Here is a 22,934-nt window from a genome sequence, read left to right as displayed (position 1 = left end):
AGTTGACTCTTGAAAATTGTGGGCATTAGTGGCTCTGGCCCCTACTTAATTTAAAATCCACATATAACTTTTGATTCCTGAAAGATTTAACTACTAATTTCTTACTGTTGACCAGAAGCTTACTGCTAATATAAATAGCTGATTGACATATTTTGTATATTATATGTATTATGTGCTGTATTCTTATGATAAAGTAAGTTGGAGAAAAGGAAATGTTAAAATCATAAGGAAGATAAAAGACATTTACAGTATTTATTGAACAAAATCAATGTATGGATGGACTTGCTCAGTTCAAACCTGTGCTATTCAACTGTCAACTGTATAGTTATTGTTACTCCAAGTTTTGGTGTGGTGCTTGATAAATAGGAAGCATCCACATAGTGGTAGCTGTTAGTTTCTTTATTTCTAGGCTGTAAGTTAAGTGCTAGCTCCTTATATACTGGCCAGCTTAAAAATAGCATGTGAAAGTTTATTATAAAAATTTTTAATAAAATTGGTTACACAGAAAGTCAAGTTGTCAAGAAAAAGTTCAGTGCGTCTTTGTGGCAGGATGCGGGGAGGGGGTTGTGTCTCATTTCTCCCCGCCTCCCCACAGATCAAGGTCCAGCAGGCTGCCATGGAGCTGGAGCTGATGCCATTCAATGTTCTGCTGAGGACAACACTGGACTTGCTACAGGAGAAGGACCCTGCACACATCTTTGCTGAACCTGTCAACCTGAGTGAGGCAAGTTCCCCCTACCCTGCTTCCTGAGTGGTGAGCCACTCGTGAACTGGCAACAGGGTCTGAGGAGGCCAGGGGGGCGTTGGGGGACAGAGTATACAGAACCTGGGGGTGTCTGGTAAGGCTAGTATACTTGCCCATGGCAGGGGTCAGAAGGCCAGGGTGGATCAGGGCTCTGGGGCACTGAGTTAGCCCACAATGGCCAAACCACAAAATGGGGAGACAAAAGTGCCTGTGAAGGGTGCATCTGTTTGGCTAGTAAATGGTTGTTGTAAATGTACAGGTTTTATATGTTTAGGTTCCAGATTACCTGGAATTCATATCCAAGCCAATGGATTTTTCTACTATGAGGCGGAAGCTGGAGTCCCATCTGTACTGCACCTTGGAGGAGTTTGAGGAGGACTTTAACCTTATAGTTACCAACTGCATGAAGTATAATGCTAAAGACACAATTTTCCACCGAGCAGCTGTCCGCCTGCGGGACCTGGGAGGGGCCATCCTGCGGCACGCCCGGCGGCAGGCAGAGAACATCGGCTATGACCCCGAGAGGGGCACCCACCTGCCCGAGTCACCCAAATTGGAGGACTTTTACCGCTTCTCCTGGGAAGATGGTGAGAAGCCTGGATGGGTGGAGAGGAGCGGGGCTAAGAAGAGGCACAAGGACAGAGCCCAGAGAGCCAGGAATCAGGGTGGGTCTTGGGGCCATAGGGTAGACTCTAGGAGCAAAACTTGGGGTAGGCACAGACTGGAATACACCTGCTTGTGGCTGGGACAGTTCCGGGGATTAAAGTTTAACTAATTCAGTGAGCACTCTTGAATGGTAGAAAGGGGAGATCAGGTGCTAGCTGTCTGCTTGAAAAGCTGAAGCCTCAACTGGGGTCTTCCTCCCCTGGACCCTTCTGTATGGCATTGGAGCCATGGGGGAGGGAAGTGCAATGCTGCTGTGTGTCTTAGTCATCTGGAAGAGTGCAGGTAGAGGACTAGAAAATGGAATTGCCTCTGAGCCCCACTCTCTGCCTGCCCTTGCGCTCTCCTTGGTAGCAGCCAAATAGTCACCGAGGCCAGGGGATTGCCAAACTGCCTCGTGCATTTTCCATGGAGCCCATAATTGTGACGATGGAGTACTTCCTGCAGGTGTTTTCCAGACTCTGATTTTGTCCCTGTGGCTGCCCTACGGGCAGCGGTGGTGCCAGGGCCAAGGCCCCAGAGTGGTGTTGGTGGAAGCCACTGGCTCAGGCATTCCAGAATATTTTGCATCTCAAGGGTTCAGCCTCCTCCCTTGTCCTGGGCTGAGCAGGTCCTTCAGTCCCTTCTGTCCTTCCTTCTTCCTGGCAGTGGACAACATCCTCATCCCAGAGAACCGGGCCCATTTGTCTCCAGAGGTGCAGCTGAAGGAGCTGCTGGAGAAACTGGACCTGGTGAGCGCCATGAGGTCCAGTGGGGCCCGGACCCGCCGCGTCCGCATGCTGCGCCGGGAGATCAATGCTCTTCGGCAGAAGCTGGCACAGCCGCTGCTACCACAGCCACCCTCAGTGAACAAGACTGTGTCCAATGGAGAGCTGCCAGCAGGGCTTCAGGGAGATGCGGCTGTGCTGGAGCAGGCCCTGCAGGAGGAGCCAGAAGATGATGGGGACAGAGGTGAGAGACAGGCATGGACAGGCAGGGTGCTAGAGGGCGGGGTAAGGGAGCAAGAATTAAGCTGAAATCCCGTAATAGAAGCATCTTTCTTTGAGTTTAGGTCTGACCTTTGTGGGCAAGCAGAAGCCCTCAGAGGGGTCACACACACTTCCATATATACCCAGGGATGAAATTCAAAATATTTAGCAATCAGTAGAGACCAGTTTATCAGTCAGAGTAGATGTTGACTGTTGTATTGGAGTGTACTCCTGGTGGCCACTGATGTGGATATTTAGTTGCTGGGTTGTGGGCAGGCAGGTCAGGGAGTTTCAGATGCTGGGGCCCAGCAGCTGTTTTTAAACAGTAAAGAAGTATTTCTGTGTTTCGCACCTGATATGGTCATATTGCACGTACCAGTTAAAAATCAACTCACCTTGTACCATTATGTAGAGAGGCTTTTAGAGCAGCTCTGGTTGTGGTGCGGAGGGACAGAAAAGAGAGACTCCGGAGATAGTCTGGGCTCTCAAACTACTTCATGGCTTTGACCTTAGCTGGCCAAGTCTATAGGCTCATCCCAAGCAGAAAGTCCAAATTAAAAAAAGACACCTGGTGAAGTAATTCTCAGAGACTCGGGCTTGAAATCTGAGCTGTTTCCCATTCTTTCCACTTCACTGGGGACAGAATTGACCCTTCTACCTGTCCTTGGATCTTAGCCTATGGCTGGGGAAGGCCTGTCATCCATACATTCAAAAGGTTGGGACCAGAGGGAAGGGGGCCAAAGTGCAGCAAATGGCCCATTTTATTTTAGGTTGGAAGAGAATGGGGACATGGGTGAGAGGTCATATTTGGCTCTAGAGGGCTTTGTGTTCATTGTGATTCTCCCTGACTCCCCATGTGGGAGTCAGCGTGCCCCCCGTATCCCCTCTCCCAGGATGTGGCAGCACAGTCATGCCCAGTGGCCCAGCTGCAGAGCTTCTGGAGGGTTTCATACGAAGTTCTCAGGATCGAGATTAGGGGCGTCTCGGCTGTGGTTTAGAAGTCTCAGTTTTAAAAGTTTCAAGGTGGTAGGTAAATAAATAGACATGTTTGGGAACCACCAATTTAACTTGGCCTCATTTTTCCATATCTGTAAACTCATTCTTTCTGCTTGTCCCATTTGCTTCACTTGGGTGACATAAAACAAAATACATTGAAAGATGGAAAAACACTGGAGCCTAATGAGGATTGTAGACCCCTCTGTGTAGCTGAGACTTACCTAATTATTGATTAAACAGGGGGCTTTCAACTCTCAGGTGGGGAGTAATGGTCTGTAGCCCTTGCTTCATCATGCCCACCTAGTCAATTTAAAGAAAATACCCCATCTTTAGAGGTTTGGTTTCACTTGGTCTGGAATGGGACCTTGGCATTGAAATTTTTAAGAAACTTACTAGGTGATCTTAATTCACATTCAGGATTGAGGACTACTAGAGTCAGTAAAACTGAGACCTACATTCTCTTTACCTCAGACCAACCTGGGATGCTTCTCAAACCTTGTAATAGCCAGTCTTTTTGGTTCTTTTCTGTAAGTGTCAGTATCTGGCATGAAGGGACAGACTTTTTCTAAAATGTTCAAGCAGGTTCTCTTTTTCTCTAACAGATGACTCCAAACTGCCTCCCCCACCAACCCTGGAGCCCACTGGGCCTGCACCTTCCTTGTCTGAGCAAGAATCCCCTCCAGATCCCCCCACTCTAAAACCAATCAATGATAGCAAAACTCCAAGCCGATTCCTAAAACCCAGAAAGGTGGAAGAAGATGAGCTTTTGGAAAAATCACCTCTGCAGCTAGGGAACGAGCCCTTGCAACACCTGTTCAGTGACAGTGACATCAGCAGATTGTCCCTCATGGCCTCCGATACCCCAGCCGGCGCCCCACTCAGTAGTGTGGGCCGCCGCACCTCAGTCCTCTTCAAGAAGGCCAAGAATGGGGTTAAGCTGCAGAGGAGCCCAGATGGGGCTCTGGAGAATGGTGAGGACCATGGTGCAGTGGGCTCTCCCGCCTCTCCTGCCAGCATCGAGGATGAGCAGCACTCCCGGAAGCGGCCAAGGAGCAGGAGCTGTAGTGAGAGTGAAGGGGAGAGGTCCCCCCAGCAGGAGGAAGAAACAGGTGACCCCGCCTGTGACTTCTCTCGCTACATCTCATCTGCTTCTCTGCTTTGCCTTACCAGCCAGAACCTTCCCCCACTGGCCACCTCCCTAATGGTCTCTGTGGATGCCGAGAGTAGCATTGAGTGCTCCGTAGCTCGCAGTTGGGTCTGGCACATGATGAGTAGTGGCCTGGGAAGATAGGCTGTGAGCAAGTATTTTGAGAATGCTAATTTGTGTCTGCAGCTCTCTTTCCCTGAGGAGGATGCAAAGCTGTATACTGTATAATGGGTCCTATATTCATTTTGGTTCATTTATTCATCAGATATGTATATCTGACATTATCGTAGGTACTAGGCAAAAATCTCCTCCCTTGGAGGGGAGATAGACTAAAAGCAAGTGAGTGAATTGTATCTTATATTAGAAGTTATGGAGAAAAGTCTAGTAGGGAAGGATAGGGGATGCTGGGGTGGATTAGAGAGGGTGGCCAGGGGAGGCCTTCTGAGGAGGTGACATTTGACTAAAGATCTGAAGGGGTTGGAGGTGTGAGCTATCTGGGTGTCTGGGAGAGGAATGTTCCAAAGAGATGGACGGAGACAGACTAGCAGATGCACAGGCCCTTGCGGTGGGCACATGTCTGCCTATCTGAGGAGCAGCAAGGGAACCATGGTGGCTTCAGGAGTATGAGCCAGGGGGTCATAGGAGATGAGGTCTCAGAGTAGGTAATAGGGTCTCGATCACTAAAGAATTCTTACTACGTGTTTAGCACCAGCCAATCACTGGTGAGGGGTGTTAATAAGTCAGGATCAGTTCCAGCTCCAGAAGGGTTCACAGGCTGGTGGTCTCCTGAGGCGCAGAGGTGTCGCAGTGCTGGACAGTATGTGGCTGTATGCCAGGTAGCACTGCTGGAGATGGTCAGGGGATGTGGGCTGGAGGAGTTGGGAAGGCTTCATGAAGAGGTGATACCTAAGCTGGTCCCAAGGAGTGAAGGCAGAATAAAAAGGAGTGGACAGTATAACAGGATCAGTGCCAGGTGCATGGACACAAGGACAGAGTCCCTGTAAGGGACACTTTGGAAAAGAGTTTTTGGAGCATCAGAAGCCAAGTCTGGGTGGTGAGATGGGCCTGAATAGGCAGGGCCTTCACTGCCAGACAAAGTAGTTTGAGTGTTGGTGGGATACGGAAGGCTAGCTTACTTAGTGGAGAGGGCCTACTCTGGGCTGTTGCTCCTTACGTACCTATCATGTCCTTTTATGTGGTGGCTGTGGGCCATGTGGTCAGCACATGCTTTTTCTGCTTTTCTTTCTTAACATTTGTCCAGCGATATCTTCCCTTCCTGTCTGGCCCAGCTCCCCTGTATTAGGGCATTATGTTGCTATACAGTCAAGAGCTTGAGGCCTGCAGTTAGGCAGACCTCAGTTCAGATTCCATCTTCTTACCAGCTATGTAGCAAATTAATTAGCTGGTGCAAATTAAACAGACTCTTGAACCCTGTTTCCTGATTTCTAATATGGGGCTAGTGATACCTATTTTGCAGGGCTCTAAGGATTGAAAATAATCTGTATAAGGTATTTGGCATGTAGCAGTAGATGGTAAGAGTTATTGCCATTCTCTCAGCCATATCAGGCACAGCCAAACAACACTGAGAAGACTGCACTGAAAGTAAAAGGCCCTACTACTGGGAAACTGGACATCAGGCTCATCTAGCCTGAGAGGGCCCACTGCTTGGGGATGCAGCTAGAATCTAGTCCTCTAGTCTAGCTACCTGGCGCTCAGGAATACTTCAGCACAGCCTTTGTTAAATCTCACATAAACAGGTATTGGTTCTCTACAGGTGAGGCACCTAAGGCACAGCTGGCTTGGTGATTTAAACTGAGATCACAATGTTAGAGGCAGAGCCAGGTCAAAGTCTGGATATCCTGGCTCAGACACCTGCTCTTGCAGGTGTGACTTGCCTCACAGTTTTCTGGCCAAGGTGAGTTAGAGCTCTTGACTCAGCCCTCAGACTTGCAGGACTGTGGGTTGTGGTTAAGAACTGGGTAGACAGAAGAGTTGAAGCCTTCATAGCCCATGAACATCACATCCCTGAGATGAGCAGAGTCTTCATTTCCCTCCAAAGGGCTCCCTTCTGTAAACAGACCTCCTCTCCTTCACACTTACTGTAATAGCATCCTCTATGAGTAAGAACGTGTTATCTTCATTTCAGAAAAGGAGAGGTCAAAACTTAAAGAGGAGAAGGGACCTGTATTTTAGATTTCAGTCTAGAACCCAGGGAATTCTCACTCCCTGTCCCAGGAAGGTCTTGTCTGCTTTTCTACTGAAAAGTGCCCCCTTCTCAAGTCTGATGAGCCCTGCTCCATATCTCAGGGTGTGGTTGGCATAGCCCTTATCCTGCTTCAACCTCCCCTGACACCATCCCAAAAGAATGAAGCTTGCTGTTGCCAGCTGTGTGGTGGAGAGGGTGTGTGAGTGTTTATCTGAAGAGGCCTGGCGGGTGGGCTCCCCAAGAGGCAGAGGAGACTCCCTGATAATTGAGGCTTGAAATGAGAAGCAGATCCAGGGACTTGTGAGCCAGCCAGAGTGGGGAAGTCTTGGTATTTCCCTTTGTAGCCAGATGACAATAACTGAAGTGATCTGTGTGCTGTGTTTTTCTTACGGTAAACCCAGAGGAAGGGAAGGAAAATGCAGTGTCTGTTCAGTGCCTCAGCCAACATTTCCCCCAAACCTTTATCAGATTCTACCACCCAAGATCCATTTTCTGTGGGGAAGGCACAGCCATTCTCTCCGCCCGTCCTCGCTGTGCCCTCCCAAGGCGGCTCACACACCGCAGTGTGGGTCAGGGGAAGGGGGGTTCCTGTACTCAGGCTCACTCTGTGTGTCCTTGGCAGGCGTAACCAACGGCTTTGGAAAACACACCGAAAGCGGGTCTGACTCAGAATGTAGTTTGGGTCTCAGTGGCGGACTGGCATTCGAAGCTTGCAGGTAAGAACACTTGTCCCCACGGCTTTGTTGGCAGCTTTACCACCTCTCCCTTTATTCTCCACTCAACTACAGATTGAACCTCCTTCAGCTTATCTCAGATTTTTTTTCTTCCCCCAGCCCTGCTATTTCCTGAGGCCTCTGGTCTGTGACTCCAGTAGCTCTTAGGAAAAAGCATGACCCTTGACTCAGGCCTGTTCTGACCAGGAGGGGAGGAGTGATGCTGATACTTTACAGGGTTTGTGAAGCTGAACTTGGCTCTAGAGGGCTCTATTGCCCAGAGAGGTTAACAGTTGAACCAATGCCCTACCCACCCCTAGACCCACTCAGGTAACTCAGCTTGGTGCAGACATCATTTCACCCTTTGCCTTTGGAGGCATCATAGCTGTGGCTCCTTCAGAGGCGTGAGAATAAGAAATAAGCTGACAGGAAATCTGGGATTCCTTTGTATTAGACAAGGGCCCCAGCTCTTCTACAGTCACTGAGCTCGGAAGGGATGGGTTTCTTTCCCCATTCTTTTACCTGAAGGGAGGATTTCTGATACCAGAACCTTAAATTGTCTTCCAAGTCCAGGGGTTTATTGAATTTCTGGTTTGTGAGCTCTGCAAGAACCAGAGAGTATGGCACTCTTAGAAATGAGAGACATTTGGTGCCACAAAGAAGAAAAAGAGTTTTCCTGAAGACCGACCTCATGGTCCCTCCACGTGACTGCCGAGTGGATTTTGGGTTAGAGTAGGGGAAATAGTCCCAGGGCAATGAACAGCCAAAGGCTCTGTTGTCTGTGTTTGAACCATCTCCAGAGCAGAGTGGGTGTGTATTCTGTTAAGTGCTTCTTCTATCCTGGCTGCTGGGCTCCCGGTAGGGTCCTGGGAGGCGACCAGCTACCCCTTGGGTCTAGACTGGTCCCTGCTGTGGCAGGTCCTGGCTCTCAGTGGTTCCTTTGAGATTTCCCTCCCGAGTAGGCCTCAGAATTGCCCCATCTTTCTTACTCTCTCCTATGTGGTACCCTCTGAGGATATAGAGGAATTAGGTGATAAAACAGTTACCAGGCATAGAGAAGAGGCAAAGCTTTCAGAACCTTACACGATGCTTCTAGCCTGCTCCTGGGTTGGAGTTCCTGACTCCCTTCAAAGATAATGGTGCCTAGAAACCCAGTTCATTGAGGGTAGGGTAGGAGTAAGTACCAAACTGTCCCCTCCTGCACCTTGACTAAAGGTCAGAGGTGTGTTGGGCTCCCCCCTCTGTGAAGGGTGTTCTTCCCAGCTCTGAGCCGCAAGCAACAAGCGAGGCCAGCTCTAGTTAGCCTGCCCTTTCAGACTGTGTTTTTGTCTTTATGCAGCACTCCAGTCCAGTGCCGCTGATTTGGGGGCCCTCACTCAGTACGGAAACAGGGCCCTTGGAAGGCATTTCCTCTTTAACTCAGTGGTTCTCAGTGGAATTTCAAGGTTTAAAACAGGAGATTCAGGGGCTCCGAATGCCAGGATTTTTTTTCTTTCTCTTTCTTTTCTGATTTCTATTCTGCAGTGATAAATACATAAAGGACCATCTTATTAATTGGATTGGAATCATATAATCCCAGAATTAGAAAGAACCTTGAAGGAACTTCTGGTCACTAATCCCACCCCCTTCTCCACATACATGCCCCTTGGTTTATCTGTTCTGATGATTTTCTGAGCAGGTTGGGTTACACCGTCTTTCTTTGGGTCATTCCTTCAATTATTAACTGAGCATCTGTTAGTCAGGCACTGTTCTAAGCACTGAGAAGGTGTCTCTTCTCATGGAGTTTATCTTCTAGAGGGCGCTGAATGTTAGACCAGTAGAGAGAATAATGACAGGTCGGCTCGTCTGCATAGGCCTGGACAGCTTGGAGAGAGGCTGAGATGCAGGCTGTGACCAAGTCTCTTTTTTCTGTGAAACTGGAAAACACAGACCTGGTTTCGGTGTTGCATCCCGTTTTATTGAGCTTGTCCTTCTCAGAGCTCGTCATTGATAGTACAACATTAGTAGTTTATTAATTTACAGTGAGACATTAAAATTTACTGCCCTTCATATAATATTTATTATAGAACTGACATTTATTGAGTGTTTGGTATGTGCAATAATACTGAGTGCTTCCTGTGTACTAATCCATCAGATCCTCACAGCAACACCTGGGGGACACAGCCTCAAAGAGACTGATCTAACTTACTCACAGTCACAGAACTACTGAATAAAGAGCCAGGCTCTGAACCCAGGTGGTGTGGCTCCACATTTTAATCTCTCAACCTCTTCACTGGACCCTCTTTTGTTGTAGTTGAAGATGTCTTCCCATATCCGTGACGTGAGCTCATAGAGGCTTTCCTAACAAAACTGTTAGCACCTTATATTTTGATGAGGCCCAGAGTGTCCTCTAAGTGACAGATTTTTGTAGGGTCGGTGGGAACCGAACCTAAATGTGATCTGAGTGTTCTTTGCGTTTTTCTAAGCAGGCCCTAATTTTGACTAGCAGGAAAAAAACTCTCAACCTACTAGTTATTAAAGGATTGTGATCCATTGAGTTCTGGTTGTGCCGGTTTTCTGTGTAAGACCATGATGAAGTCAGTTATGATTCGTGAAACTGGAGCACCCTGCTCTCCAACCAGTCCTAACCCTAGGCCTCCTGTTATACCACCAGAGGTTTCTTAAGCATTTCTGTTCTGAAAATTATTGCCTGTGATTTAATCATTTTCTAGTTGAAAAATTATATAGTGGAAAGTTTGAATGAAAAGAAAGCCTTAGCCACGTCACTGTTGCCCAGAGACTCCCAACTATGTTTGTGCATTAGAATTGCTTTGGGAGCTATTTAAATATACTGATGCCTGGGTGGGTTCAGATGATACCACTACTCTGGTATTACTGTTCTTATTTTTCCTTATTCCCTTTTAGTCTTGTCTAATATATTGTTTTACTTCCTCACAGTAGCTGTGTTAAAAAGAAACCCATCTCTAAGAAAAACTCACACATAGAAAGTGCAAGTGAGAAGTGGATTTTTTTAAAGACATGTCTTTTATACAAAATTTGGAAAGGGTCAGATTTCTGTACTTCTAAAAAACAAATTGGTTTCCAAAGAACAAGCAGTGTGAGCCACAGAGCAAAGCATTCTGAGCAGGTGTGAGATGGGTCCTCCTCATGGCCCCCCTGTTTAAACTCTGAAAGGATTGACAAATGAAGTCAATCCCAACTGGCATCTCTTCCCAGTTTTCAGTCCTTCCACATGGGTGAAATGGTTCCTCATAGCCTCCTGGGAGCTTTCTGAAGTATATCATAGCTTAGTGTTAGTTTTCAGGGGAAGGTGAGAAACGATTCGCCTTGAAGGGTTTATGCAGCTCTACTCCTATCAGTCATGGGGGAGCAGGAGGAGGGTCATTAGTCACTGAAATTGCTCATTTTGCCCCCCTCTCACTCCTTACTCTATATGTAGTGGTCTGATGCCCCCCAAACGCAGCCGTGGGAAGCCAGCCCTGTCTCGAGTGCCCTTCCTGGAAGGGGTGAACGGAGACTCTGACTACAGTGGCTCAGGTGAGGAGTGATATACAGGTGGATTTGCGGGGAGGGAGGGCAGGGCGGCGGGCCCTCTACAGAACCAGTTCTGTGGTCTGGCTAGACCTGGACCTCCTCCAAATGCTTGGGCACTGGGAAGGGAGATGGTCTTCCTTCCCAGGTCATTCATACTTTTTTTTTAATCACTAATTTGTCTTAAATTTAAATTGGTAATATACACACATGGTAACAAAAATTAGAAGGGTACAAAAAAGTTGCATGATGCAAAGCCAGTCCTCCTCTCCCTAGGACAGCCACTGTTGGCAGTTTTTTTGTGTCTTTCCAGATGTAACCCTTACATAGACAAGCCTCATGTGTACATGGAGGAGAGTGACTAGGGAAGCCTAATATACACATGTTCCTCCAATCTCTGTTTCTTTCCCATTAATAATATATCTTAGAGATTCTTCTGTGCTTTTTATCATCTGCCTAATGTAGGAGTGCCATCATTTACTCAGCCAGCCCTCTACAGATAGACATTTCAGTTGTTTTCACCGGTTGGTTATAATCAGTGTTGCAGTAAGCAACCTTGTACATAGACCATTTTGTATCCGCGGGGGTTGTATCTACAGAAGTGGATTTGCAGGACCGAAGGAAGTGTGCATTTGTAATCTCTGTAGATATGGCTGGTTTTGCCTCACTGGGGTCATTAGCGATAGCCCATATCACTGAATCTTACCCATGACCCTGCCATTTCATGTGATCTGGGGCTTTCAGCCCTCTCACCGTGACACATACTCCAACTGGTCTAAGCAGTGAAATACATGGGTCTTTTCTCCTTGGACCAGGCGGGGAAAGGGCAGGGCAGGACTGAAGGAGAGGCCTGGGTGGTGCTCAGGACCAGCAGGTGCAGAGCGGGCTATTCTCTGAGCAGCTGTGCAGCCCACTGTGGCAGGTGTGCGCTGGGTGCCCATCTTTGACATTTTCGTCTGACACACAGGCTTCGGGGCTTTTCTTCTCTTTCCTTTACCAACTGTGTTATCTTCCCTTAGAGCCACTTTTTTTCTTGTATGTGTGTTGAATGCAAGCCTGCGTGTTTCACTATTGTCTGTCAGCGTCCAGGAGGCAAGGCTCATGTCTACATACAAAATTGGGAGTGGATTGGCATGTGTTTTGTGCTTCAGTTGGTGACATTTTGACATTTTATTCTTATTTTTAAAACTACATGCTTATTAAAATGATGCTGAAGGACATTGACCTCCCACTGTTCCATCGACTTAACACAGTTGTCTTCATTTCTGTGTTGCCTTCTGTTGATTTCAGACACGCTTTTAAGAAAATGCTAATCTAAAGCACATGTTCTTTTGTATTTTTTTCAATATTATCTCATACTTATTGATATAATCTTTGTATATCTCTATCATTAGAACAGTGCAATTAACCTTTCTATCATTAGACACTTATTTCTGACTTTAACATTATCTGTAGTGAATCCATATTTTTGACCAAAATCTTTTTATTTGTTTTTAAAGTTATTTTCTTCAGCTAAGTTCCCAGGGAAGGAATTTACTGGAGCAGATGGTTCATACATTTTTTTATGGCTCTTGAGATTTACACCAAATTACATTCTGGGAGGGTTGGCCTGATCTGCCGTTGCCTCAGCCGTGCACGACCGCAGGCTCCCTGCGGCCTGCCTCTCTGGCTTCGGAGTTTACCTTCTTGTTGTGACTGCTGTTGACTCAGCAGGTAGAAACAATACCTCACAATTAATAGTACATTTTAGAAAAAATTATAAACGGGGGTGGTAATGTTTTGTTGTGACTGCTGTTGACTCAGCAGGTAGAAACAATACCTCACAATTAATAGTACATTTTAGAAAAAATTATAAACGGGGGTGGTAATGTTTCCTTAGAAACATAATTTCCGTCCTGTGAGATTTGGGCCTTTTTCCTTGGTTGAGTGTGGTCACCTCCCAGTACCCAGTTTATGGATGCGGGGAGGGGAACAGAGGTTCCGCTGTGTGGTCAGGAGCTTTTGTGAAGCACCTGTCCATGTGTGCTAGTGCACTGGGTGCGGAACGAAGGAAACTGAAGAGACATGCCTGCCCCAGGCAAGATACCGGGTGTGAGGCTTGACTCAGGTTGGCAGGGGAAGGTCCTGCACACCTGCCTGGTTCTGCTGAGTGCTGTGCATCCAGGTGACCTGGGTGGCCAGGTATGGATGTCAGAAAAGAACTCATTTAGCAAGTGGTTTTACTGGGATGTCTGTCCAGGCACCTTGTCCCATGATGCCTCCATCATGAGGACTCCCAGTAGAGGAGGGCAGTCTGTGGCTCTGCCAAAGCTGGACAACGCTGCTTCTACCAAGGGCCCTGGTAAGGAAGCAGTGACAGTTTCAAGGAACGCTACCCAGAGGTCAGCAAAGTATAGGCTGTTGCCTGCCTGTTTATGCAGGGCCCATGAGCTAAGAACAGTTTTTACATTTTCAGGTGATTGAAAAAAATGTTTAAAAAGAATCATATTTTGTGAAAACCACAAGAAATTCAAATTTCATTGTTCAAAAATAAAGTTTTACTGGGACACAGCCATACTCATTCATTTAAAGATCACCTGTGGCTGTGAAGGGGAGCTGAGTGGCTGCAACAGTGCCCATGTGGTCCACAGACCTGAACTGTTTACTCTCTGGCCCTCTGCAGAGCAAGTTTGCCAACCTCTAGTCTAGTCTGAGAACTTCTAAGGAAGGCGCAGGGAGGAGGAAGGGTGGAGGGCATGTTCCTGACTTGTTCTTAGGCTGTCCCAGTGAGATGGAGGCCACAGGCAGAGGACTCCTGGGCACCATTCCAAGCCCCCTTTGGGCACTGTCTGCTCCCCTCCCCCACCCCCAGGCAGAAGCCTCCTGATGCCCTTTGAAGATCGTGGAGACCTGGAGCCCCTGGAGCTGGTGTGGGCCAAGTGCCGAGGCTATCCCTCCTACCCTGCCTTGGTGAGTCTGCCTCGGATGCCACCCTCCTCCCTCCCCTGGGCGGTTCTGGCCCTTGCCTTGCCCCAGGGGCTTATTGGATTGAATCCAGCCATCAGAGTGTGATGGACGTCAGGGTGCCTTCAGCTGCAGAAGGGAGGGAGGTTTTAGCCCGACCTTGGGTGGGTCCACCCTGCAAGGCCCCCAGCTTGGGGAGGCAGAGACTAGGGCTTTTAGGGGTTTCTTTACCAATGCAGAAAAGTGATACGTGCTCATTATAGAACTTTAAAAGCTGCTAATCATGCTTAGATATTTTATTAAACATTTGTCATGCTAAGGTTTTGAAATACTCAAGAAGGTGTAATTATTTTCATTTTGTAGGGGAAAAAACTGATGATCCATTTGTTACCTGTGTCATCTAGCTGTTAAGTAGCAGGGTTAAAATTTCAGCCAGGGCTTAAAATATGTGATGCCTGTCTTCTGCACCACTGAGTTCAAAATCATCCACATCCCATCTATTCAGAAATGACCTCAGTATATATTCACTCAGCCTCTTCTTTGTTTAATGCGTAGGTATGCTTATGCATGAGACCATACTCTGTTTAACTTCCCTTTCACTTAACAGCATACCATATACATGCATGTCTTACGCCATTAAACATTCTTCATCAACATAACTTTAGTGACTGTATTATCTTTGGTTGTACCTATCTTATTTTAATCATTCCCTACTTGCTCACTTAAATTGTTCTGAACTTTTCTCTATGATAAATAGCCAGCAATAAACATCATTGTAGCTTTGCCTTTGTGCATACCCCTGATTTTAGCTTTACAGAGAATTCTGAGGAGTGTGTTTTTGAGGCAAAGTCTATACAAAATTCTGATACAAATTGCCAGGTTGCCTTTTAGAAAGTTCTGGTTTATCATCCCACTAGCAGTAGCTAAAAGTTCCATTTTTACCATGTTGATTGTTATCTCTTAGAGCACTTTCTGTATTGGGGAGGTAATGTCCATCCGACCCTGGTAGGTGCTGATTCTAACCTTTGGGGCATGTCCGAATCACCCAGGGGAATTTTTTAAACAATGCAGATACCGAGGCTCCATCTTAGAACTAACATATTGGACTCTCTGAGGCCAGACTAACATGTGGATACTTTATTAAAAGCTGATCTGTGGCCAGGTTTGAGAACGCCCCACCAACTTTGTGCACGCACACAGAGCTCTGGGCTGCTCCCAGCTCATTTGTGTCTGTGGCCCTTTCAAGCAGCCTCTAAGGTAAAGGAGGGCAAGAACTCTGATCCTTTTTGGACAGGTGAGGAAACCACAGCTCCAAAGGGTATACAAGGTGCTGGAGCCATTTTGGAACCCAGGTTGCCTGCCTCACTTCTTCCTTAGTGGTGGCAGGTGGCAGAATCCACACTGTCATCCAGTTGCTGAGGAGGCTGGGCCCCGGCTGTCTTCCCAGTGTTCTGAGCCCTGCTGTCCCTGAGACTCCCCACTGAGTCTCGAAGAAATGACTAAGGCTCTGCAGGTTTTGGTCCTTGTTGTTTTTTTAACTCATTGCAAGAAAAACCTCTAAAACTAGTGTTGTCTTTTTTTCTTTCTGATCATCTTCTTAATGATACATTTTCCTTCATGATTAAAGAAATTCAACCACCACCTGAAAACCCAATTACTTGAATACAACCTGTGTTTTTATTTTGGTTTATGTTCTTCCTGTGCTTACTTAAATATGTATAGTAGACCCTTGAATAACATGGGTTGGAGCTGCATGGGTCCACTTGCTCTCAGATTTGTTCAGTAATCCGCAGTTGGCCTTCCATGTCCCCCAGGATTTCTGTCTGCAGATGGGGAGGGTCAATTGCATTAGGAATTTGAGTATCCACAGATCCTGGTAACTACAGGAGTTCTGGAACCAACCCCGCCGTGGATACCAAGGGATGACTCTAGTTAAGTTTTTGGAGAGTCAAACTTTTTTACGAATTTTTCAACTGCACGCAAGGTCAGCTCCCCAACCGCCATGGTCAAGGGTCAACTGTACTCACATCCACAGTGAATATACAGTTTTTAAATTTGAGGGGGGTGGTTCTTGGTTTGTCTTTTTTTTTTAATGGTTTTTGTTTTTCTATAAAAGTAATGTAGCTGTAGTAGTTTTGGAAAAATAGAGAAAAGCAACATAAATCCCCATATTCTAACATGCTAACCGTAAGCATTTTGTATTGTTTCCTCTGTTTTTTGTCTACACATTACAGCTGTAATAGTGTATATACACAGTAGATGTTAAAGTTTATCACAACCTTTATTTCCATGTTGTTTTACATCTACGTAACATTTGAGTGAATGGACCATTACTATTTTGGGACACATTTGTCTCTGTCTTCTTTTTTTTTAGATTTTATTTATTTTTAGAGAGAGGAAGGAAGGAAGGGAGAAAGAGAGAAGCATCAATGTGTGGTTACCTCTCACACACCCCTCACTGGGGACCTGCCTGCAACCCAGGCACATGCCCTGATTGGGAATCACACATATGGTCCTTTGGTTCTCAGTCAGCGCTCAGTCCACTGAGCCACACCAGCCAGGTCTCTGTCTTCCTTACTAAGGGAGGAGAGCTCTCCTTAAGTGGCAGGACCTTGCTTCTGCCCTGAGGGACAGTTTTCACTATCCAACCACCTTCCATAAGCCATCATGGCTTAGTCAAGAGGAAACATATCAGAGTAGTCCAAAGTCTGGCTTGGAAATGAAGGAAGCTCAGCAGGGCTTGTATTTTGGTTTTCATTAGGACCTTTCGCTTCAGACCCAGGAGGGACAGACAGGCTAGGAGGTAGAGTTTCGATGAATCACACAGCTGGGGGCAGAGTAGATGTGGTTCTTCCTGGGAGTAAACTCTTAACCAGAGCACTTGCTTTCAACTGCTTGTCTTGAGAGGGATGTAGAGAGGCTGGCAGACACCCAAAGGTAACTAAGAGTGGTTTATTGTAAGAAGAGGCCCCCTGGGACAGGGTCTGGAAATTAAAATTGCTCCATCTCTAGAGAAGCTGCTTCCTCAGGAGGTTTCCTCAGCTCTCTGGCCTTAGCACGTGGCGATTATCAGCCAGCTGCTCTGGAAGAGGGGCTGTGGAGAAGGCAGTGGGCAGCAGAGTCCCATACGGGTTCAGGTGCTTGGTTTTAGTCCCAGCCGTGGCCTCAGGCAGCTGCAGCCTCTTTCTGTGTTTGGTGTTTTCCTCTGTCAGCTAATAACCTGTCAGAGACTTCTCAACATCAGCAAGAGCATGAAATAAGATGACGTGTGAATAATTAGGAGGCTCGGTAGCTTTGTCAGTACTCCACAGAGCTGGGGAATTGCAGCTTATGCCGTTGGGCATTTTGCTGAGCCCTTGCCCTAGTGGAACATGCAACCTTGAGGGTTCATTCCTCCAGTGGCCCCTGTTTCAGCCACATCTTTCTCCCTCTCCTGCAGCCCTCCAAGCTCAGTCTTCTACCTTCTCTCTTATCTTACCATGGAGGTGTCACAAATGTATCTGGCCCATGCACCAGGAGAGTTATAGTCAGACAAGAAGGTGGTGGGTAACCAGAGGCTCTGTTAGGTTAGAACCGAAGGGATGGGCCCTCTTGCTGATGCAGAACCTCTGCATAGCCATGGTGTCCGGGGAGGCCCCTGGGCATTTGAAGTGAATTGCAAGAGTTCTGAAGGAAAAAACATGGCCTCCACTGCTCTCCCCTAAGGGACATTGGGAGAAGGGAGTTTGCCTGTCTGACCTGGGCATCAGAGGCACCCCACTCAGCTGGCTCCCCCATGCTGGTTTCCCATTGCTTCTCTTCCAGCTCTGGGCCCTGACAGTTGGCGAAGCAAGCTTTTCTCTCATCTGAAGGACTGGTTGGGCAGAGCCAGAGGATTAGAACAATGAGCTGGGGAAATGGCTAAAATTCCCACTTTAGGCTACCAAGGGTCGTGGAAGAAGTTCACCTCTCCATCACTTAGTTGTGGGCCCAGCCAAGACCCTGCGTGGCTTTGGTGTGTGGTGGTTTAGTGGTTGATCCTGGGGCGCACTGCCCTGATCGTTCCATTCGCCCCCAGCAGAGTGTTATCTCCTTTCCTACCTCCAGATCATCGATCCCAAGATGCCCCGGGAGGGCCTCCTGCACAATGGCGTCCCCATCCCTGTCCCCCCACTGGATGTGCTGAAGCTGGGAGAGCAGAAACAGGCCGAGGCTGGAGAGAAGCTCTTCCTTGTCCTCTTTTTTGACAACAAACGCACCTGGTGAGTGGGCGCTGCTGCTGGGGAGGGTGTGCCAGGTTGCAGGCTGAGGGCCCTGACCAGGAAGCCATGCAAACTCTGACACGCTGGGGAGATGCACAGAGGGACTGTAGACTCAGTCACCCTGCCCCCACCCAGTGAAAGTGAGGTGTTACTGCACAGCAGCTGGCCTGCGTTGCCACATTAATGGTAACTGAGATCAGATTCCCTGGGAAACACCCTGACATGGAACTTTGATTCAGGAGGCTTACTAGGGAGAGCTGTGGAGGCGAGGGAGGCAGCACTGGGAGAAGAAAATGTTGAACTGCATTGCTCTAGCGACAGAGGCCTCAGCTGATCTTGTCGGGCGCTCTGGAGCTGGGTGGCTTGTTAGCCTTGTCAGAAGTTGGGGCTCTGCCTTTGTACCCCCATGTCAATTAGTCACTGAGTGCTGCCTGCCCCTGGGATGCGGGCTGACCTTGAGCTAAGCAGCTCCCATGGCGGAGGGTGATTCTTGGAGAGAACTCGGCCGAGAGCCTGTCAGCTGCCAGTATATCCAGTGGCTGTAGGGATGCATGTCTCAGTTCTGGGGCCAGGTTATGGGCAGGGCAGGGGTCACTGCAAGGGGCTTGCTGGCTCATTGTGAGCACCGTGAGGCTTCTCTCAGCACCAGCAGGAGAATTCTTGTACCTTTGTTTCTATAGAATAAGGAGGTAGGACTAGCCAGTAAAAATGATGATAATAATGATAATAGCTACCATTTTTAAGTGTTCACTCTGCCTTTAATGTAAATTACTTTACATTATATTGTCTCATTTAAATATTCATTGATCTCCCCTACCCTAATTCATTATTCAGATGAGGAAGCTGAGACTCAGCAAGCCAAGACCCCATAGTCAGAACTGGCATACGAACTAAGACCTGACTTAGACTGACATGTAGATTTGCCTGAGTCTATTTTAAGAAAAACACCAGCCCTGGCTGGTGTAGCTCAGTGGATTGAACGCGGGCCTGCGAACCACACGATCGCTGTTTGATTCCCAGTCAGGGCACATGCCTGGGTTGCAGGCCAGTTCCTAGCAGGGGACTCACAAGAGGCAACCATACATTGATATTTCTCTCCTTCTCTCCTTCCCTTCCTCTCTAAAGATAAATAAATAAAATCTTTTTAAAGAAAAGAAAGAAAAAAAAAAAGGAAAGCACCAGGCTCAGGCCCCCCCAGGGACCAGTTCACTGATGCCCGGCATCAGCCCCACTTCTAGCCATAGCTGCTTCATTCTGTAAAGCAGGGGCAGGCTCAGAGCCCCCCGATGATCTCAGCCTGTCTCAATAATTCACTTTAAATTCTCCGGGGCCTTCCCGGATACCGTGGCTATGCAGAGGTTCTGGCTGCATAGCGATGACCTCAGCTCCCCCAGAGGGCCGCACAGGGACCTGTCTTGACTCCTGGGCCTTGACAACCTCCTAAGCAGAGTGAACACCCTGAGGCCTAGAGAAGGGCCCGACCACAGAAACAGGTCCCTTGGTGCCCCTCTACCTGGTGTGTCCCAGTCTGCCTCCCACTGTATGTCCTCAGCAAGCAGGCCCCGAGGAACACCCTCCTGGGACCAGCGCACCGCTGCCCAGGCCTTTAACTGCGCTTGTGTTTTAGGCAGTGGCTTCCAAGAGACAAAGTCCTGCCCCTGGGCGTGGAAGACACCGTGGACAAGCTCAAGATGCTGGAAGGTCGCAAGACTAGCATCCGCAAGTCAGTGCAGGTGGCCTATGACCGAGCAATGATCCACCTGAGCCGTGTCCAGGGGCCCCATTCCTTTGTCACCTCCAGCTACCTGTAAGGTGGGGCTGGCCTGTGTCTGCCCGTCCTGCCTCCATCCCCAGGGCACAGAGAGCTTCTCTGTGCAGCAGCTTTCCCTTCCTTTTATAGCGGGCCAGGGACTGACTGGGCTGAGTCCTTTATGAGGGCAAGGCCCCAGTTTGGATGAACTGGATGGCTCCCCTGGCGGGCTGCTGTGTGCCAAAAACTCCCATCTGAGCTCCCTCAGGGGCCGGTCCACTGAAGAACCAATGAGAAGTAGAAGTAGCTGTGAGGCCCAGCAAGGAGATGGTCCTGGCTCTTTCTCAAGGGTGTGCCTGGCCCCCTCCACCTCCTCCTGGTTAACTACACCTCAGGGTGAGCGAGGCGCTGACGTTGACCCCAGAGGTGCTGTGGATACACTAGGGTCCCACGGGGAATCTCACTGGGTTTACCTGTTCTCTCCCTCCGTCACCCGTTCTCACACCTCCTCCCCGTCCCGTCTTCTGCAGCCCTGCCCAGTCTTTCCCATGTTCCTTTCCCTGCTTTTTCTTGTGCCAAACTGACAGAAACCATCACCAAATCAGTCTTTTTGTTTTTATGTTTCATTCCCCTCGAGGCCAGCTGCTATGCTAGGTGGGTGCCTCCCCCTGGCTCCTCAGGGCCCAGAACAGAGGCCAGCCTACCACTTGGGTGACCCTGCCACCAGCACACCCCTGTCCCCTTGCTGTTCCTTCTCTTTCTGACCTTCACAACCACAGATGCCCAGCGGAAGCCAGCCTGGGAGAGCTTGCCCCCTTGGATTGAGGCAGCTGCCCTCCTGTCCTCTCCCTGTCTTGCCAAGAGGCAGACCAGGCTGGATGAGTGTGTCTGCCCACTTGGATGTTGAGGGTTGTTGGGGTGGAGCTGGGTCTGCCCCTTCATTCTTCTTCTCCGCCCCTCGTGGGCTCTTCCTTCCCTGCAGCTGCGGCCTGTGGTCTCCTGCCCACCACCGTGGACGGCAGTCCAGCCTCTCCCTGCCCCGCGCTCTGTCCCACGCAGCCTCTGCTGCTCTGCTTCCCAACTCCAGGGAAGCCCACACTTTTACTTCTGACCCTCTGTCCCCTGCCCTCTCTTTCCTCAACCCCCTCCACACCATCACCTTCTCAAAAATGGAAGGAAAAAAACTGTGAAACGGGGACTGCTGACCGACAAACCACGACTTTCAGAGGCTTCGGTGTCTGTTCTCTGGATGTTTCTTTTCACCTCTTAAGCACCAAAGTCGCAGGGCCAGGTTGCAGGCCACTGATTGCCATGTTGATTTTTAGCCAGACGTTCTTCTTAATTGTTTTAAATTTTTCATAGAGGAGTTTTGGACAAAATGAAGTCACTGGGGAGATCACTGCCATTTTTACACACACAAGTTTTTAAAGATACAACCAACCAACCACCACAACTTCTTACATGTTTGGGACACGAGCCAGAGTTTTACAGGGAACCAGCGAAACTCTCTGTCACACAAAGGATGGGGTTTTGGATTTTGTACAGTACTGAAAACAATACAGCATATGGCTAGGGAAGGACATGGTGTATATAATTGTAAAATATTGTTCTAAATTATTCAGGCCTATAGTTTCCATTACAGGAGTCCTCCATTGTGTGGCTGAGTATTTTAAGTGCACACAGTGTGGTTTGTTTAAAGGAGCCAACGCACCCCTCTCCCCAGGTAGTCAGTGGGCTGTGGACTCTGTGACCTTTGTCTCAACCTGTGTTGTACGATCTCGGGGCGCTCTCTGTTTCCCTTCTTTCTGTGTCTGTCTCTTCACTGACACTTTCTCTCTCAGTTTTTCTCTCTCTCTCTCTCTGAATCTCTGTCTCTCTGTCTCTCTCTGAGTCTCATTTTTAAAACTGCTCTTTTAGAACAGGAAATGGCTCAGATCCTGCTGTGGCGTGGGGCCTACGTGCCTCAGTCGCGTCTGCTGTGAAGCACATGATGCTCTATTTATTGTAGAAAGTGACTTTATTTGCTTTCTAGAATTGTTTATAACAGATGGTATAAGAGAGGTAATAAACAGAGAAAAATCTATGCTTGTAAAGAATACAAAAGTTAATTTTACCTACTATAATATGACTGTCTGAAATTATTTTCTCTCTGAGAAATAAATGTTCTAATGGGCAGCAGTTGCTGTGTCATGTTTGGTGTCATCTGTGGGGGCCTCCCCCTCTTCGTAGTCCCCTCGGCCCCCTCCCTCCTCGGGAGGCCAGGGGCCCTTAAGAATGGGTTTGTCTAGCCATTGCAGGCTTCCAGCTGGAGAGAGTGCTCTGGACCCCTGGGACGAATATGACAATGGACTGACATTGTTTACCCCCCAAAAGCCACCGCCTGCTGGAAGCTGTGGAAGGTCCATAGATCCCGTGCCTCGGCTTCCCTGGGGCTCTGTTCCTTTAGAAGCGTCTGCTCATTTAGGGGAAGAAGTGGCCCTTCAGACGTCTCCAGCCCCTGTTCACCATGCTTGTGGAATTTGACTGTAGGATGCCATTGTCTCTGTTTCCATTTGGGATCCTTGAACCTGCTGGGTCTTCATTTTGCAGATGAGGAAACCTACCAAGATTAAAAGTCATGTCTAAGGTCAGCCAGCCAAGAAATGGTGGCAGAATCCTGGGACAAGGATCTGGCCAAGGCTTTTCTCATAAGCTACACATTTCAAGGCTGTGCTGGCTTGTTCTGTACCTGTCTCCCCTCCTCTGGTGTCCAAGCCTCCAGCATTTCTGGAGAGGCGTGTCTTGGGGAACAGAAGCAGGAGGAGAGTTCCCAGGGATAATCTGCTGGTGATGGCCCGGGGTAGCTTCCCCTCCCATTCTCTTTGGTCCTGCCTGGCTCCTGTGCTTGTCTCAGAGATGGGTCTCCTGGTCACCTTTACAGGAGATTGTCATTGAAGTCACTAGAGTGTGAACATTCTCAAGTTATTATAACATTAACAAGGTACAGGCCCTGGCTGGGTAACTCGGTTGGGGCATCATCCCGATAATACCC

The 22,934-nt window shown here is 48.3% G+C and overlaps 1 protein-coding gene across 3 annotated transcripts in view; it reads left to right on the top strand.

Moving 5' to 3' along the window:
* The window catches only part of BRPF3 (bromodomain and PHD finger containing 3), a 33,760-nt gene extending 11,660 nt beyond the window's left edge, over positions 1–22,100 (top strand). For 2 of the 3 annotated variants that reach the window (XM_037063310.1, XM_037063309.1), the window contains exons 5-13: positions 596–724; positions 1,020–1,332; positions 2,057–2,359; positions 3,975–4,481; positions 7,348–7,441; positions 10,878–10,975; positions 13,821–13,918; positions 17,999–18,153; positions 19,781–22,100. In XM_037063310.1, the coding sequence (XP_036919205.1) occupies positions 596–724; positions 1,020–1,332; positions 2,057–2,359; positions 3,975–4,481; positions 7,348–7,441; positions 10,878–10,975; positions 13,821–13,918; positions 17,999–18,153; positions 19,781–19,964 (1,881 nt within the window). In that variant the 3' untranslated portion in view covers positions 19,965–22,100. The remainder of the gene's footprint in view (positions 1–595; positions 725–1,019; positions 1,333–2,056; positions 2,360–3,974; positions 4,482–7,347; positions 7,442–10,877; positions 10,976–13,820; positions 13,919–17,998; positions 18,154–19,780) is intronic. The other variant, XM_037063311.1, reaches the window with a different exon arrangement.
* Positions 22,101–22,934: the final 834 nt, after the last annotated feature.

The sequence above is a fragment of the Sturnira hondurensis genome, unplaced genomic scaffold, assembly GCF_014824575.4.
Source record: "Sturnira hondurensis isolate 20B ecotype Veracruz unplaced genomic scaffold, ASM1482457v3 Scaffold0014430, whole genome shotgun sequence".
Classification (NCBI taxonomy): domain Eukaryota; kingdom Metazoa; phylum Chordata; class Mammalia; order Chiroptera; family Phyllostomidae; genus Sturnira; species Sturnira hondurensis.
The sequence above is the reverse complement of the archived record's forward strand: the minus strand, read 5'-3'. Positions and strand labels throughout refer to the sequence as shown.